The following is a 16,674-nucleotide window of genomic DNA, read 5'->3' on the forward strand; positions in this document are numbered from 1 at the left end:
GCCCAGGCTGGGCAGTGGGCACTGCAGTAAGGGACACCAGAGAGAGTCCAGAGAGGGCTATGAAGATACTGAGGAGCCTGGAGCAGCTCTGAGCAGCAGAGGCTGAGAGCACTGGGGCTGAGAGCCTGCAGAAGAGCAGCCCCAGAGGGGAGCTGAGCAATGCTCAGCAAGAGCTAAAGGCTGGGGGGCAAGAGGCTGGGGCCAGGCTCTGCTCAGTGGTGCCCAGGGACAGGACAAGGCTCATGGAGTCTCCTGGCCTGTATTAGGAACAGTGTGGCCAGCAGGAGCAGGAAAGTCCTTGTGCCCTGTACTCTGCACTGGTTAGGCCACACCTTGAGTCCTGTGTCCAGTTCTGGGCCCCTCAGGTCAAGAAGGACATCGAAACACTTGAAGGTGTCCAGAGAAGGGCAATGAGGCTGGGGAGGGGTCTGGGGCACAGCCCTGTGAGGAGAGGCTGAGGGAGCTGGGGTTGCTTAGCCTGGAGAAGAGGAGGCTCAGGGGTGACCTCATTGCTCTCTCCAACTCCCTGAAGGGAGGTTGTAGCCAGGTGGGGGTTGGGCTCTTCTCCCAGGCAACCAGCACCAGAACAAGAGGACACAGTCTCAAGCTGTGCCAGGGGAGGTTTAGGGTGGAGGTGAGGAGAAAGTTCTTCACTGAGAGAGTTGTTGGCCACTGGAATGTGCTGCCCAGGGAGGTGGTGGAGTCCCCATCCCTGGAGGTGTTCCAGAGGGGATTGGATGTGGCACTTGGTGCCATGGTCTGGTCATGAGGTCTGTGGTGACAGGGTGGACTCGATGACCCTCGAGGTCTCTTCCAACCTTGGCAATACTGTGATACTGTGAGAGCTTCCAACCCCCCCTGGGCAAGCTGCTGTGGGTGCCCTGCTGGAGCAGGGCTTGGACTGGGTGATCTCCAGAGGTCCCTTCCAGCCCCCCCCGCTGGGATTCTGAACTGAAGGCTTCAGAAGCCAGGATCAGGAGGGCACCACCCAAGTGCCCTTTGGGGATGCAGGCGCCAGGGCTCTGTGTGCCAGCAAGGGTTCCAGTGGCCATGGCAGCCAGGCCCCTGGGTGCCTCAGCAGCTGGCAGAGGACAGCAGCACCCTCTGTGCTCCATCCTTCCAAGAAAGGGCAGCACTGGCTTCATGGTAGAGCTTCAAAGGAATGCCTTCAGCTCTGAAGGCTCAGGGGAGGAAGGGAGGTTGGTGAAGCACCGAGTCCCTGCTGCAGAAGGAGCAGAGCAGGAGCCAGGCTGTGGGCAACCCGAGTTTATTACTGCCAGTGCCAGGTGCAGGAGGCCTGCAGCATGCAGCTGACAGCCTCACACTCAGGGATTGTTACTTGTTTTTCTTTCCCAAGTTACATGTACAGGAACTGGATAATGAGGAGGGAGCTACCAGATGCCAGGATACACTGAGTGCTTGCACCAGGAGCAGCTCCTTGGCCTAAGCAGAGATTAAGAGTTTAGAATCTTATCAGTACACATCTGCACACCTGATTCCTTTTGATCTGCAGGCAAGACAAAGACCAAACTGCACCACCCTTTATTTCCCCCCTCCCTCTCTTTCCACTGCAGCAGCCCAGGCTCCGTGGTGCTTACAAGTGGCTCTTGCTCCCTGACATGCATCGGGGAGCAGAGGGGGAAAGGGAACACTCTGCCCTGCACAGCCCAGGGCACTGCCTGGGGCTTGGCTATGCAGGCACAAGAAGCAACAGCACAGCAGAAGGGCTCCTCCCAAAGGTTGAGAGGAGCTCCAACCACAGCTGGGGGATCATAGGACGACAGAAAAAGAGCAGATCTGGGAAGTGGGAGAAGGGGAGGAGAGAATCACAGAATCCTATTAGCCAGGGAGAGGGTGGGGTGGGGTGGAAGAGACCTCAAAGATCATCCAGTTCCAACCCCACTGCCCTGGGCAGGGTCACCTCCCACTGCAGCAGATTGCTCAAGGCCTCATCCAACCTGGCTTTGAGCACCTGCAGGCTTGGAGCCTCCACAGCTTTTCTGGGCAGCCTGTTCCAGGGTCCTACCACCCTCCTGGGCAAGAATTTCTTCTTGATGTCCAATCTAAATCCAGCTTCTCCCAGCTCAAAGCCATCACCCCTCGCCCTGTCACTCCCAGCCCTTGTCACAAGTCCCTCCCCAGCTCTCCTGGAGCCCCTGCAAGTACTGGCAGGCTGCTCTAAGGTCTCCCTGGAGCCTTCTCTTCTCCAGGCTGCACAACCCCAGCTCCCTGAGCCTGTCCCCACAGAGGAGATGCTCCAGGCCCCCTGAGCATCTTTGTGACCCTCCTCTGGATCACAAAGATCCTGGATGGATGCCAACTTCCCACATCTTGAGCTGTCATCCCACTGCCATTCCTGTCCCCATAGCCAAGCACTTGCACCAGTTCCTCTCCAAAGTCATTATTTTCACCCTGCTCAGCTCATCAACATTCCTGCAAGACAACTGTCAAAGAGTTGATCTCCATGGAGGCTCCATGGAGGCTCTCCATGCTCTCCTGCCAGCCAGCTCCCAGCATCAGCTGCTTCCCATGGTTAAGCCAGACATCCTGGGCTCCCCTGGTGCAGTCCCTCTGCCCCAAGCTGACTGCAACCTGCTGCTGTGGAGCAGGAAATGGTTCTTCAAGGCACCTGTTAGCTCAATGCTGCAGAAAATCACTCAGAGCTGTTCCCATGCCCACAGCACTGAGTGCCACCCAAAGCCACCAGCTTGTAACAGCAGAGGGCTGGAGGGACACAGGGCAAAGCCACAGAATCCACTGGGCTGGAAGGGACTCTCCAAGGGCCTCTTGTCCAAGCCACCTGCAGCCAGCAGGGACGCCTCCACCTGGAGCACACTGCTCAGGGCCACAGCAAGCTCGACTCCGAGTGTCCCCAGGGATGGGGCCTCAGCCCCACCGTTGGGCAATCTGTTCCTGTCCACCACTGGCTGTGAAGCCACAGCTCTGGGTGTACAACACCCACAAGAAGTTCCTCACTTGAAGAGTGCTGGAGCCTGGAGCAGGCTGCCCAGAGAGGTTGTGGAGTCTCCTTGTGGAGAGCTTCCAATCCCCCCCTGGGCACTGTGCCCCTGGGCAAGCTGCTGTGGGTGCCCTGCTGAAGCAGGTGATGCCCAGAGGTCCCCTCCAGCCCCCCCATGGAATCTGTGGTGTCCCAGGGATCGCTGTGCTTGACTGCCCTGCTGTGCCCTGTCCCTTCCCACTGCTGCCCTGGCATCTGAGCTTGAATCCACCCCCCGATGGGCTTGGGGAGCTGCTGGAGCATGGGAGGGAGGATCAGCCCCATCACAGCCAGGACCTTGCCCTGGTACCTGACCTCTGCAGCCTCCCAGAGGGCTGGAGCTCAGCTTAGCCACCTGTACTCACTGCCAGCCCAAGGCAAGCAGTAAGGAGCCAAACTGAGCTTCCCCTGTAGCACTGAGGCTCTGACACCAGGAGCTGGTGTTCCACAGAAAGCCAAAGCAACTGCCCACCCCTGCCAGCCCCATGGAGACCTCTCAGTCACCCTCCCTGCCCATGGAGCGGCTCACAGGCTGGAGGCATCAAATCCCAAGCCAGGAGGAACAAATTAGATGGGACCCAGACCCTGCCTCAGGACCCAGACACAACCATGGCTGAGCCCTCCTGCCCAAACCCACAGCCAGAGCTGGATCCCTGTGCTCCTCCCTGGAGACACATCGGAGTGTGCAGGCTTCCATGTCTGTCCAAGGAGGTTTGGTGGCATCTCACAGCTCTCTTCTTCTCAGGAGGCTGCTGGAGCCAGGCTGGCAGCACCAGTGGGGCAGGATTTGCCCCACTCCCCACCTTCCTCCACCGCATCAATAGCTGCAGATGGTGAGAGCTGTGGCACTGGGTGTGGGGTTTGCTTTTGAGTCCTGCCCTCTCCCCTCTGCAGAGCTGTCAGGGATCAAAAGGAGACTTTTCTTGCTGGGGCAGAAGTCACTGGTGGGGAGCAAAGTTCCAGCACTGAGTGGCAGCAGATGTGACCTCAAAGGCAACAATCCTCCTCTGCTTGTCTCAACAGCAAAGCCAACAAGAGTGATCCCAAGCACTGTCCATGTCCCATCCTGTGAGGAGCTCATGCTGCAGCCAAGCTGCTGGAGGGAGGATGCCAGGGCCAGGTCCACCCCACCCCACGGGTGCCCACTGCAGTGGGGGCACAGGGCATCCCATGGGGCTCAGCCTGGGACACCCCTGCAACAAACATCCCAAACAATAATTATTATAACAATAACAATAATTCAAAAAGGCAACAGAAGCCTCAAGGCTGCAGGCAGGGAACTCTCCCAGGGCCCTCTCAGAGGAACAGGGGACGGTGGGCAGCCGGGGCCAAGAGCAAGCAGGGAAAGGAGCTTTGGTCGCATTTGTCTGAGGAGAATCGCTGGTGAGCAACAGTAACAGCAACAACAATCATAAAAAATAGCAACAAGAAGGAGATAAACCCAGAAGAGAACCAGGGAGGGCTCTGAGGCGCTCCGGGGAGAGGCGGCCGGCGGAGGGCAGAGCACAAAGCAGCTCACTGAGGCAGGGCGCAGGCCCCTCAGGAGGGTCCGGGCCGGGGCAGGGCAGTGGCTGGCAGCCCCCAGGAGGCTCAGAAGTTGCTGAAGATCTCTTTCTTCTTGTTCCAGTCCATCTGGGGAGCTCTCTTCTTCACCCGCTTGGCCCTCACCTTCTCCTTGGCCTCGGCAGCCGTGGGGCTCAGGCTCAGCCCGCTCTCCTCGAAGGGATCCTTCTTCTCCAGCTCTCCATCCTGCGTGGGGAAGGCAGGGAAGAGCTGAGCCCCTGGCAGCAGCCCCACCAGCGCCATGGTGTGCTGCAGCACCTCCACCCAGCCACAGGGGAATGGCTTCAGGCTCTGCCAGGGGAGGGCTAGGTTGGCAGTGACACTAAGAGGGGAGGTGGAGGCTGGAGAGGAGCAAGAAATTCTTCCCAGGGAGGCTGGGGAGACTCTGGCACAGGCTGCCCAGGGAGGCTGTGGCTGCCCCCTCCCTGGAGGTGTTCCAGGCCAGGCTGGATGAGGCCCTGAGCAGCCTGGGCTGCTGGGAGGTGTCCCTGCCCGTGGCAGGGGGTTGGCACTGGATGAGCTTTAAGGTCCCTGGGTTCCAGTGTGTGCTCCGTGCCCCTTGTCCTGCTCAGGACACCACTGAGCAGAGCCTGGCACCTTTTCAGTGGCCATGACTGTGCAGCTTGGAGCTGCATGGTCATGCCCACAGAGGACAAGCACATACCAGGGGGACCTTGAGTTCTAAGGGAACATTTCAAACCTGCCTGCTCACATGGCTGCTCCACCACACAGATGAAACTCCAAACCCTGATTTCACAAGCCCTGCTGATAGCCATGGGCAGGCCTCCCACAGTGGCTCCAGTATTGCTCTGCCTAAGGAATGCAAACTCCTCAGGGTGGTGGCTTGAAGGAGCTGGGGGAAGAGCCACAGCCAAACCCCTGCCACCCACAGGGACTCTGGTTTCTGGGGCAGGGGTAGAAGAGAGCTCTCTGGAACAGCCAAGAGGTGACTCCACGAGAGGAACCACTGCCCTTGGGCAGCAGCAGCCACTGGAGCAGGACAGGTCGCACTGAATGGCCCTAGAGGAGTGGGGATGCTGGGCTGCAGGCTCCTGGCCACCCCTGGTGCCTGGGGTGTTGTAGGGGCTCTGGGTGCTCAGAGGAGCTGCATGGGCACTCCTGCTCCAGCTGTCCTAGAGTCATAGGTGGAAAAGACCTTAAAGATATCAAAACACAGACTGGTTTGGGTGGGAAGGGACCTTGAAAGCTCATCCAGTCCAAGCCCTGCAGCCAGCAGGGACATCTGCTGCTAGAGCAGGCTGCTCACAGCCCCCTCAAGCCTGACCTAGAATACCTTCAAGGATGAGGCCTCCACCATCTCCCTGGGCAGCCTGCTCCAGTGTCCTAACACCCTCAGACCTTCTTCCTGATGTCAAATCTACATCTCCCCTGCTCTAGTTTCAAACCATTGTCCCTCATCCTGTCACTCCCAGCCCCTGTCAAAAGTCCCTCCCCACCCACCTCTTCTGTAGCCCCTTCAGGCACTGGAAGGCTGCTCTAAGGTCTCCCTGGAGCCTTCTCTTCTCCAGGCTCAACAGCCCCAGCTCCCTCAGCCTGTCCCCACAGCAGAGGTGTTCTAGCCTCTGATCAGATGTGTGGCCTCTGGAAACTCACAGCTCTGCTCCTCCTGCCCTCTGGGCTCCAAGTTCCACCTCTTGCCCTGTGCCTTGCAGCTCCTCACTGTCATTACACTGAAGATCCAAAGCTCTTGTAGACTCCTTTCCCCTGACACCTTCCCTCAAACCACTGCAGCAGAGTCACTGCCCCACAGAGCACCAGTTACCTTGCTGCCATTGTCCTGTGCCCTCCTCCTCTGCTCAGCTTGGGGCAGTGCCACCTCCTCCCTGAGGTCAGGCTGACCGATGGGACAAGCACAGCCTGGAGCCAGGGCTGAGCATGGATTCACTCCCATTCATATGAGACCTGCTGCTGGCAGAGGCCATGCTCAGAACATCTCTGGCAGCTCAGAACATCTCTGGAGAGCAGCTTTGTCATCCCCAGGGGCCTGAGCCCCTGCCCAGCCACCTGCAGGGGTTACTGACCCAGCAGTGCGGTCACCTCTGCACTGGAACCAGCAGCTGCTGACAGCTCATGGCTCCAGTTCACAGGATGCAGCACAGGGGGGTTGGAAGGGACCTCTGGAGACCACCCAGTCCAAGCCCTCTGCCAAAGAAGGGCACCCACAGCAGCTTGCCCAGGGGCACAGTGCCCAGCGGGGGTTGGAAGCTCTCCAGACTCCACAGCCTCTCTGGGCAGCCTGCTCCAGGCCTCCAGCAGCCTCACACCAAAGATGTTTCTCCTCCTCTTCACATGAAACCTCCTGGGTTCCAGTTTGTGCCTCCTGCCCCTTGTGCTGTCCCTGGGCACCACTGAGCAGAGCCTGGCCCCAGCCTCTTGCCCCCCAGCCTTTAGCTCTTGCTGAGCATTGCTCAGCTCCCCTCTGGGGCTGCTCTTCTGCAGGCTCTCAGCCTCTGCTCCTCCCAGAGCTGCTCCAGGCCCCTCAGCAGCTTTGGAGCCTCCCCTGGGCTCTCTCCAGCAGTTCCCTGTCCTGGAACTGTGGAGCCCCAGGTCTGCATCCATCATGCAAAGGATGAAAGAAAACTCTGGATGGATAGAGTGCCCCTGTGAGATAAAAGTGAAGTGCCTGGAAGGGCAGCACTGGGCAGCACCATGGGGCAGGGAGGTACCTGCTAGGCTGTGTGAATGGGAGGGGGAGGGCCTGGGGGTTTACCTCTGACTCCTTCCCAGGACTTTGAAGGTCACTGTGAGATGAAGATGTGGATCCTCCGTTCAGCTATCAGAAATGAAAAGGTTAGTTCAGTTTGCACAGAGATAGGAGTGGAACAAAGGGAAGGGCAAAGGGGAGAGGGAGCAGAAAAAAAAGAGGAAAAAAGAATTAAAGAAGCAAAACCAAAAGAGGAGGAAAAGAAGGCAGGAGGCAGAGGACTGCTCCATCCTGGGGGCAGAGCTCACTGCAGCCCCCTGAGCAGCAGAGTGCTGTGTCTGGTGTGTCCCGGGACAGAAACAGAGCCTGGAGCTGACCCTGCCCACAGGAGGTGCCTGGCTGCCACTGCTCTCCTGCACCCCCCTGCTGGGCACACCTTGGCCCTCAGCCCTCCTCCCTCCATCACTGGGGACAGCCCTGGAATGGGGCTGGAAGCAGCCTCCTCCCACCCCTCAATTGCAGTTGCAGCAGGAAGCAGCTCAGGGCCACCAGCAGCGGCCAGGCTGGGTCACAGCAGCCAAGGGGACAGGAGCCTGAGGCCATTGATGAGCATCCCTCGTGCCAGGATCATGCCAAGGTGGGAGCCGAGGGAACCCAGCATGCCAGGAGCTTGGCATCTCCCCCACACCCCTCCTGAACCCCCCAGCATGCTCCCCCCCGAGCTGGGGCATTGCCCAGGCAGCACCCTGGTATCAGAGCATCCTGGAGCAGGCAAGGCCTCACCTGAGTCTGTGCAGATCCATTGGTCATGGGCTGAGGCACCACACCTGTGGGCACAGGGTGGCATCAGATGGTCAGTACACTCAGGAGGGACTGGTGGCCATGGGCCCAAGGCAGAGCCCCTCAGCACTGCCTGGAGGCTCTCTGCTTAGAGTCCACTTTGCAAAGTCTGTTCTGCACCCATGGTGTGGAGAGTCCAGCACCAACCAACCATGGCCCTCAGCACCACAGCTCCAGGGCTCTGAAACCCCTCCAGGCATGGGGACTGCACCACTGCCCTGGGCACTGCACCACTGCCCTGGGCAGCCTGGGCCAGGCCTGGAGAACCTTTCCAGGGAAGAAACTGCCTGCCCCTGGCACAACTGGAGGCCATTTCCTCTTGTTCTATGGCTTGTTCCTTGGAAGACCAACACCCACAACACTCCTTGGCTAAACACAGAGGTGCTTTGGGTCAGCTCCAAGGCTTTGTCAGCTGAGGTCCCAGCAGGTTGACTAAAGAGTGTGGTTATCATTTCCTCTTGTCCTGCAAGCACACCACAGAACAGCCCAGGGCACATCACCCCCACAGGTGCCACCCCTGGCCAGGCAGACCCAACTCTGGATCTCTGATGAGGTTCAGAATTGGTCATCAGCTGCAGAGCTGCAGCCACCCATGCCCTGGCTGGGTCCCCACCCCGGGCACAAGGGCTCCTTTATCCCTGGTGCCAGCAGATAGCTCTGGCCCCAGCTCCTCCTTGAACCGAGGAGCATCTGACACCGCTCCTGCCCCAGCAGCTTCTTCTCAGCATTGTCTGCCCTCAGCTCTCTGCACAAACCTCCCCATTGAGCATCCAGGGTGGAGATCAGATAAGGAACAGCTGTCCTGGGAGCACAGAGCTGCGCTGGGAGCACAGAGCTGCCCATTCAGCCAGGGGCAGCAGGGCTGGGGAGCGTCCCACTCCCTCCCCAGCCAGGAGCTGCTGCACAACAGGTTGGGGAGTGGACAGGCAGCTTTCTCTGCCAGGTTTCAGCTGCAAGGAAAACATTTCCTGCAAGAACCACCCCTGTGATCACCATGGCATGAAAACAGAGGCCACACCTTCAATCATGGCCTCAGGTTTGAGCACCTCACCCCAAGGAGGACATTGAGGGGCTGGAGGGGGTCCAGAGAAGGGGAATGAAGCTGGGGAAGGGTCTGGAGAACAGGGCTGGGGAGGAGCAGCTGAGGGAGCTGGGGGTGTTCAGCCTGGAGAAGAGGAGGCTGAGGGAGACCTCATTGCTCTCTGCAGCTCCCTGGGAGGAGGCTGGAGCCAGGTGGGGTTGGGCTCTGCTCCCAAGGAACAAGGGACAGGACAAGAGGCAATGGCCTCAAGTTGCCCCAGGGGAGGCTTAGGTTGGACATGAGGAACAATTTTTTCCCATGAGGGTTGTCCAGGCCTGGCCCAGGCTGCCCAGGGCAGTGGTGCAGTCCCCAGCCCTGGAGGGGTTTCAGAGCCCTGGAGCTGTGGTGCTGAGGGCCATGGGGTGGTGCTGCCCTGGCAGTGCTGGGGTAAGGCTTGGACTCCATGACCTTAAAGGTCTCTTCCAACCCAAATCATTCTGTCATTCTGTAGTGCCAGACCCTCTGCCTCCCAGGGCATGGATGCTGCAGCCAAAACCAGAGGTGCTGAAGGAACAGATGTCCAATAAGCTTCTCAGCCCAAGCAGACAGACTGGTCCCACCTGGACATCCCTCTGTGGGCTCATTGCTCACCCAGCTCCCCATCATCACACATCCCACCACCCTCTGCCTCAGCCACACTGGCAGCAGTTTCCCAAGTGAATTCTTCACTCTGTGAAGATCAGGAGTTATTGTGGGGCTGCAGTAGGAAACCTTCTCACGGTTACAAACAGCTGGGTGGTGCTCAGGAAGCCACTGAGGGATGAGACAGAAGGAAATGAGACCCTCCCTGCCATCCCAAATCCCACCCATGGCCGCTGAGTCACAGTGCAGGCTCAGCCAGGGAAAGCCACCAGAGCCTCACCTTTGGTGTGCTCCTCTGTGGGGGTCACCCCCAGCTTCTTGAAGTAATCATCTGTCTCAGGGTCCACCACCAGCAGCCTGGCTTCGTGCTCCCTGGCCTTGATGTGGGACACGACCTCGGAGTGCCGCAGCCCTTCCACGTTCATCCCATTCACCTGCAGAGAGGGCATCAGCAGCCAGCCCTAGGTGCCCAGCACAGCTGGCCCAGCTCACACCCCTGCAGCAGCCTCCTCACCACCCAAAGCATGCAGTTGGCCTTTCTGAACCCCTGGCTGCCCAGGGAGGTGGTGGAGTCCCCTTGGCCGAAGCTGCTCCGGAACCGTGTGGCCAGGGTGCTCCGGGGCTTGGTTTATAGCCATGGCGGTGCTGGGCTGAAGGTTGGTCTGGATGAGCTGGGAGGCCTTTTCCAACCACCATGAGCCTATGGCTGCATGACAGGAAGGCTTTACAGGCTTTTTCCTCCCCCTTTGTGAGCAAGCCATGGGCTCCTACCACCCCAACACCACCTCTGCCAGAGCATCCTTCATGCTACTGCATAGGTCCAGCTCTGCCCTCACCCCAAACATCTTTCAGGCATCACAGGCCTCAGACCATGTCCTGCTGAAATGCTCTGGCTGCCCCCAGTGATTCCAAACCCCACCTATGCTTTGGGTGCACCCAAAGTGAAGAAATTGTTCCTTGTGTCCAGTCTAAACCTGCCCTGGTGCACCTCGAGGCCATTTCCTCCTGTTCTAGGAGCTGAGTCTCATCTCTGTGCTGCAGGGGCATGGAGGTGTCCTCACCTCAGGGTGAACCCCAAACCCTCCCGTGGCAATGAGGCCATGGCCCTTCCTGCCAGCTGCAGAGGGGAAAGGAGTTTGCACTCCTGGAAGAAGCCAGCCCCAGGGAGTCCTGAAGGCCCAGGCAGTCCCCTGCTCTGCAGCCCCGTGGGAGCTGCTGCCTCTCTTCCCCAGCACCTGAAAGTTTAATGCTGGGAGCAGCGGGAGGCCGGTGGCAGCGCTCCTGGCAGCGCAGTGTCACAGCCAGGCTCCTCTTATTTATTTATCAGAGCTTGGCAGAGCTCCTGGCACACACAAAGCAGTGAAGGGTGAGCTGGAGAGCTCAGAAACCTGATCTCCTCCACCTCTGCTCTTTGGGGCTTGGATAAATATTTGATGCCCCCCAGTGCTGCTGACCTGGGCTTGCTGGGGGTGCTGGGAGGGGAGGGCAACCCCACCACACCCTGCTAAAACCTCTGCCTCCAGCTTCCTTTAGGTATTGAAGGACCACCAGGTCTCCCTGGAGCCTTCTCTCTCCAGGCTGAACAACCCCAGCTCTCAATTTCTTCCCCTTGAGGGCTGTCCAGGCCTGTCCCAGGCTGCCCAGGGCAGTGGTGCAGTCCCCATCCCTGGAGAGGTTTCAGAGCCCTGGAGCTGTGGTGCTGAGGGCCATGGGGTGGTGGTGCTCTGGCAGTGCTGGGGTAAGGGTTGGACTCCAGGACATTAAAAGACTCTTCCAGCCAAAGCACCCACCAGGCACTCCATCTGTCCATGGAATCCTGCTGCCCAAGGGGACACAGGGGCAGCAGCTCACCCACTGCCACCCTCCTTCATGCCAACTAGAGGTAGCAACACCACCCAGACACCAGCACCCACAAGTGCCTGGCTGGAACGAGCTGCTGAGGGCCACAAAGCCACTGCCCAAGTGCCCACACAAGTCCAATGGGCATCAGGGGAGTAAGAGGGGAGCTGATAGGAAATGTCAGGGATGGAGCTTTGTCTCAGGCTTCCCAAAGACCTCTCCACTCCCAGCAGCCCTGACCCAACCCACGAGACCGGGACGAGACCTGGCTGCTCCCGCCAGGCTGGGCAGGACTGAACCCCTGTGGCGTGTGCCAAGGACACCCCAAGAGCCTCTCCAGGCAGAGATGCTCCAAGCCTCCCCAGCATTACCTCCACCAGGCGGTCCTGGGGCCGCAGCCCCGCTCTGGCCGCCGGTGAGTCGGGGTCCACCAAGCGGATGAACTGCCCCGGCCGCGACTTCTCGCTGTGCAGGTTGAAGCCGTAGCCGTTGGGACCTTTCTTCAGGTGGCAGAGACGTGGGCACAGATCCTTCTGCCCATTTAAATCCTGGGTGAAGGAGGAGGGGAGACAAAAGCCTTGATGGATGGGTTGGGGCTTGCTCTAGAACAGACGGAGCCAGGAACAAAGCCCCCGAGGAAGCTCCGTATCTGCACCTCGTCCTCCCGACCCCCGAGCGGGGACAGCCTAACAAATGAATTTCCTCTCATTGAGCCTATTTTAGACAATCAATTGTCCAAAGGCAGTCCAGAAAAATCAAAACAAAAAAATCCATTTCCTTCACCAGAAGCAGCAGCCCAGACAAAATCCACCCAGCCACCAAGACCTGCCCCCAGCAGCAGCCGAGCCCTGGCGCTCCTCAAGGCACCGCAGCAGCCTGACTGCCTCGGCCTTGATCTGGGTCACACCAGCATCACCCGTGGGGCTGAGCACCTCCAGAGCAGGGGCTCTAGGGGCTGGGCTGATGAAGCCCATGGCTGATGGCTCCTAGTAAAATGGAAAGGCTGAGTTTGCTGCACAGTGCTCTGTGGGGGCTGGTGGAGCAGCAAACCTCAGGTCTCCTCCAGCCCACAGGTTCCATTATGTTCCCTTTATTGCTGCTGTCACAGAGCCCCAGCAGGGAGGGCTGGAAGGGACCTCTGGGGATCATCCACTCCAACCCTCCCACTAAAGCAGAGCACCCACAGCACCTTGCCCAGGTCACAATGCCCGGGGGGGTGGAAGCTCCCCAGACAAGGAGACTCCACAGCCTCTCTGGGAAGCCTGCTCCAGGCCTCCAGCAGCCTCACACTAAAGAAGTTTCTCCTCCTACTCAGACAGAACCTATTGGGTTCCAGTTTGTGCCTAGTGCCCCTTGTCCTGCCCCTGGGCACCGCTGAGCACAGTCTGGCCCCAGCCTGGTCCTCTGTCCACCAGCCCTGCCATGAACTGGGCAGCACCACCTCACAGCTCAGCACCATGGCAGGAGCCACCTCAGGGACAGAGGTTTCCATTGTCATCTGTGGCTGCAGGAGAACATTCCCTGTGGCTGAGTTTTGATCTTTCATGAACACAAACACCTCCTGCCCACAGACCTGACCTCATGCTGCAATCTCCTCCACTCTCTCCTTTCACAGCAAAAACCCACGCAGCAATTTCCTCCACATTCCTGCCCTGGCCAAGAGGCACCGTGCAACACCAACCCTCTGCTCCTTCCCATAGCATGCCTGGAGATGTTCTCCCTCCTGCAGCAGCTCCAGGGCTCCCACACAGGGGCTGGTCCTGCCTGTGCCAGCCCCACGCGCACGCAGCACCTTGGGGCTGCTCCTGCAGAACGCCCTCAGTGGTTCTCCAAAGCCCAGGAAGGGCTGTGGGAGCTGAGGGTACCCATGGCTGATGTCCAGGAAATCAGAGCAGCTCATCTGGTTGCAGCTGTCCCTGCTTGCTGCAAGGGGGCTGCACCAGATCAGCTTTAAGGGTCCCTTCCCACCCAAACCATTCTATCACTATGATTCTTTGACTGGCACAGGCTGCCCAGGGAGGTGCTTGAATTCCCATCCCTGGAGGTGTTTGAAAGAGGCAGAGATGTGCTGCTGAGGGCCATAGTGAAGTCAGAGGATGAGAATCCTTCAGGCTACTTAAGCACTAACTCAGAAGGTGCCTTGGGAAACAGCCCTTAAAAAACAAAGGGCCCAGGAGGGCTGCAGCTGCTTCCAGAAAGGAGTCCTGAAGGCTCAGAGCAGGCTGTGCCAATGTGCTGAAGAGAAGCCACTGGGGCAGACAGCCTGGATGGGCAGTGAGCTTCTGAATGAATTAAGGGGGAAAAGAGGAGGTATCACCTTTGGCAGGAAGGAGAGGTGAGCCATGGGGTGTGTAAGGATGTTGCTAGGTCTTGCAGGAAAAACATTAGAGAGGCAGAAGCCCATTTGGAGCTCAGCCTGGCACTGCTGTGAAGGACAACAAGCAATCCTGCTACACATACAGGAGTGGCAAGAGGAGGGCAAGGACAACCTCTCTTCCTTGGTGGACACGGAGAGGAACATGGGAACTAAAGATGAGGCAAAGGCAGAGGTGCTTAACACCTTCTTTGCCTCAAATTTTACCAGCAGGACAGAATGTCTGCCAGACAGCTGGCCTACAGAGCTGGCAGAAGGAGCCAGGGAGCAGCATAGCTCCCCTGTGATCCAGGGTGAGGCAGTTAGAGACCTGCTCAGCCACTTGGATCCCCACAAGTCTATGGGACCGGATGGGATCCATCCTAGGGTGCTGAGAGCTGGCAGAGGAGCTGGCCAAGCCCTCTCCATCATTTTTCATCAGTCCTGGCTCACTGGCGAGGTCCCAGAGGACTGGGAGCTGCCAACGTGGTGCCCATCCACAGGCAGGGCCAGTTGGATGAGCCAGGGAATGCCAGGCTTGTCAGCCTGACCTCAGTGCCAGGCAAGGTTATGGAACAGTCATCCTGAGTGCAATCACACAGCACTCACAGCATGGCCAAGGGCTCAGGCCCAGCCAGCAGGGATTCAGAAAGGGCAGGTCCTGCCTGACCAACCTGATCTCCTTCCATGCCCAGGTGACTGCCTGGTGGCTGTGGGGCAGGCTGGGGATGAGGTCTGCCTGGACTTCAGCAAGGCCTTTGCCACCATCCCCCACAGCAAACTCCTGGGCAAGCTGTCAGCCCCTGGCTGGGACAGCAGCTCTCTGAGCTGGGTGAGGAACTGGCTGGAGGCTGAGCCCAGAGAGTGATGGTGAATGGTGCCACAGCCAGCTGGCAGCCAGGCACCAGTGGTGTGCCCCAGGGAGCAGTGCTGGGCCCCAGCCTGTTCAATATCTTTATTGATGATCTGGAGGAGGGGATGGAGTCCATCATCAGTAAATTTGCAGATGACACCAAGCTGGGGACAGGAGTTGAGCTGTGACAGGGCAGAAGGGCTCTGCAGAGGGACCTGGACAGGCTGGGCAGATGGGCAGAGTCCAAGGGCAGGAGATTGAACACATCCAAGTGCCAGGGGCTGCACATTGGCCACAACAACCCCAGGCAGTGCTACAGGCTGGGGGCAGAGTGGCTGAGAGCAGCCAGGCAGAGAGGGACCTGGAAGTGCTGGTTGACAGCAGCTGAACAGGAGCCAGCAGTGTGCCCAGGGGGCAAGAAGGCCAATGGCATCCTGGCCTGCATCAGGAACAGTGTGGCCAGCAGGAGCAGGGAGGTCATTCTGCCCCTGTACACTGCACTGGTTAGGCCACACCTTGAGTCCTGTGTCCAGTTCTGGGCTCCTCAGGTTAGGAAAGATGTTGAGCTGCTGGAAGGTGTCCAGAGAAGGGCAAGAAAGCTGGGGAGGGGTCTGGAGCACAGCCCTGTGAGGAGAGGCTGAGGGAGCTGGGGTTGCTTAGCCTGGAGAAGAGGAGGCTCAGGGGAGACCTTCCTGCTCTCTCCAACTCCCTGAAGGGAGGTTGTAGCCAGGAGGGGGTTGGGCTCTTCTGCCAGGCAACCAGCACCAGAACAAGAGGACACAGTCTCAAGCTGTGCCAGGGGAGGTTTAGGGTGGAGGTGAGGAGAAAGTTTTTCACTGAGAGAGTTGTTAGCCACTGGAATGTGCTGCCCAGGGAGGTGGTGGAGTCCCCATCCCTGGAAGGGTTTAGGAAGAGCCTAGATGAGGCCCTTGGTGACATGGTTGATCAGATGGTGCTGGGGGATAGGTTGGACTTGGTGATCTCAGAGGTCTCTTCCAAGCTGGTCAGTTCTGTGTTCTGTATGAAGGATGTGGCTTCACTTCTCACAACCTCTCTGTACAGAAGTGTAACTGAGACTTCCAAGCCAGGCTGGAGTTTTTCCCCTCTGCATTTAGCACCATGAAACATAACCCCCCTGGAGGAGATGCAGCCCTGCCCTGTCTGTTCCTTATGACATTGGTCTTGTGATTCACAAGAAGTGATTCTCCCTTCCCCCCTGCCCCTCTTCCTGAGGGCTTCCTGCTCAGAGCTGATTGATAAGTGAATACTTTCTCCAGATCTGCTTTATTGCTTTTTCCCTCCTTTCCTTCCTTGCTTCTGAAGGGAGGCAGTGAGGGGAAGCAATGGTCTGAAAGTGAGGCACAACAGCAGAGATTTATTGATGAGAGCAGAGTCCAGGCCTCCAGGTCACTGCAGTGCAATCAGCATCACATCCTCTGCCTGAACAGCTCCTGCTCCACCACCACCACTCCTGCACCCAGCCCAGAGCCAGGGGCAAGACCCTCACCAGCCAAGACACCACCCAGAGGAGCTCAGCCCCAGCCAGCAGCCCCAGCCAGCACCCGTGGGTGGGATTGGAGGAGTCAATGTTGGCCCTAACAACCGGGGGGCCACCAGGCCCCCCGGCCTTTTGTCACCACCACCATCACCCAGTGCACACCATGGGGAGGCCATGGGTACTCACCAGAGATGAGAGGAGGATCCTCCAGCCCCGAGGGGCTCAGCTTAGGGCTCCTGCCCTTCCTGGTGGGGATTACATAGGGGAGTGAGTGGGGAGGGCCAAGTGACCACAGCTGGGGAGGGAGGAGACTCCAACAGAGCCCAGGTGCTGTGGGTTTGAGGGGAAAAAGGGGGAAAATGGGGCAGGTGAGGGTGTCAGGGAGTGATAAGACTAGGGGGC

The 16,674-nt window shown here is 58.7% G+C and overlaps 1 protein-coding gene across 2 annotated transcripts in view; it reads right to left on the reverse strand.

The window, feature by feature from the left end:
* Window positions 1-1,251: 1,251 nt before the first annotated feature.
* The window catches only part of LOC137456733 (Na(+)/H(+) exchange regulatory cofactor NHE-RF2-like), a 41,986-nt gene continuing 26,563 nt past the window's right edge, over window positions 1,252-16,674 (reverse strand). For both annotated transcript variants that reach the window (XM_068168321.1, XM_068168322.1), the window contains exons 3-7: window positions 11,940-12,116; window positions 10,010-10,163; window positions 8,010-8,053; window positions 7,293-7,355; window positions 1,252-4,747 (exon numbers count right to left, since the gene is read on the reverse strand). In XM_068168321.1, coding sequence (XP_068024422.1) covers window positions 4,589-4,747; window positions 7,293-7,355; window positions 8,010-8,053; window positions 10,010-10,163; window positions 11,940-12,116 — 597 coding nt within the window. In that variant the 3' untranslated portion in view covers window positions 1,252-4,588. The remainder of the gene's footprint in view (window positions 4,748-7,292; window positions 7,356-8,009; window positions 8,054-10,009; window positions 10,164-11,939; window positions 12,117-16,674) is intronic.

This window comes from Melanerpes formicivorus, unplaced genomic scaffold (assembly GCF_026170545.1).
Source record: "Melanerpes formicivorus ecotype bairdi unplaced genomic scaffold, bMelFor1.0.p_v2 SCAF_135, whole genome shotgun sequence".
Lineage (NCBI taxonomy): Eukaryota > Metazoa > Chordata > Aves > Piciformes > Picidae > Melanerpes > Melanerpes formicivorus.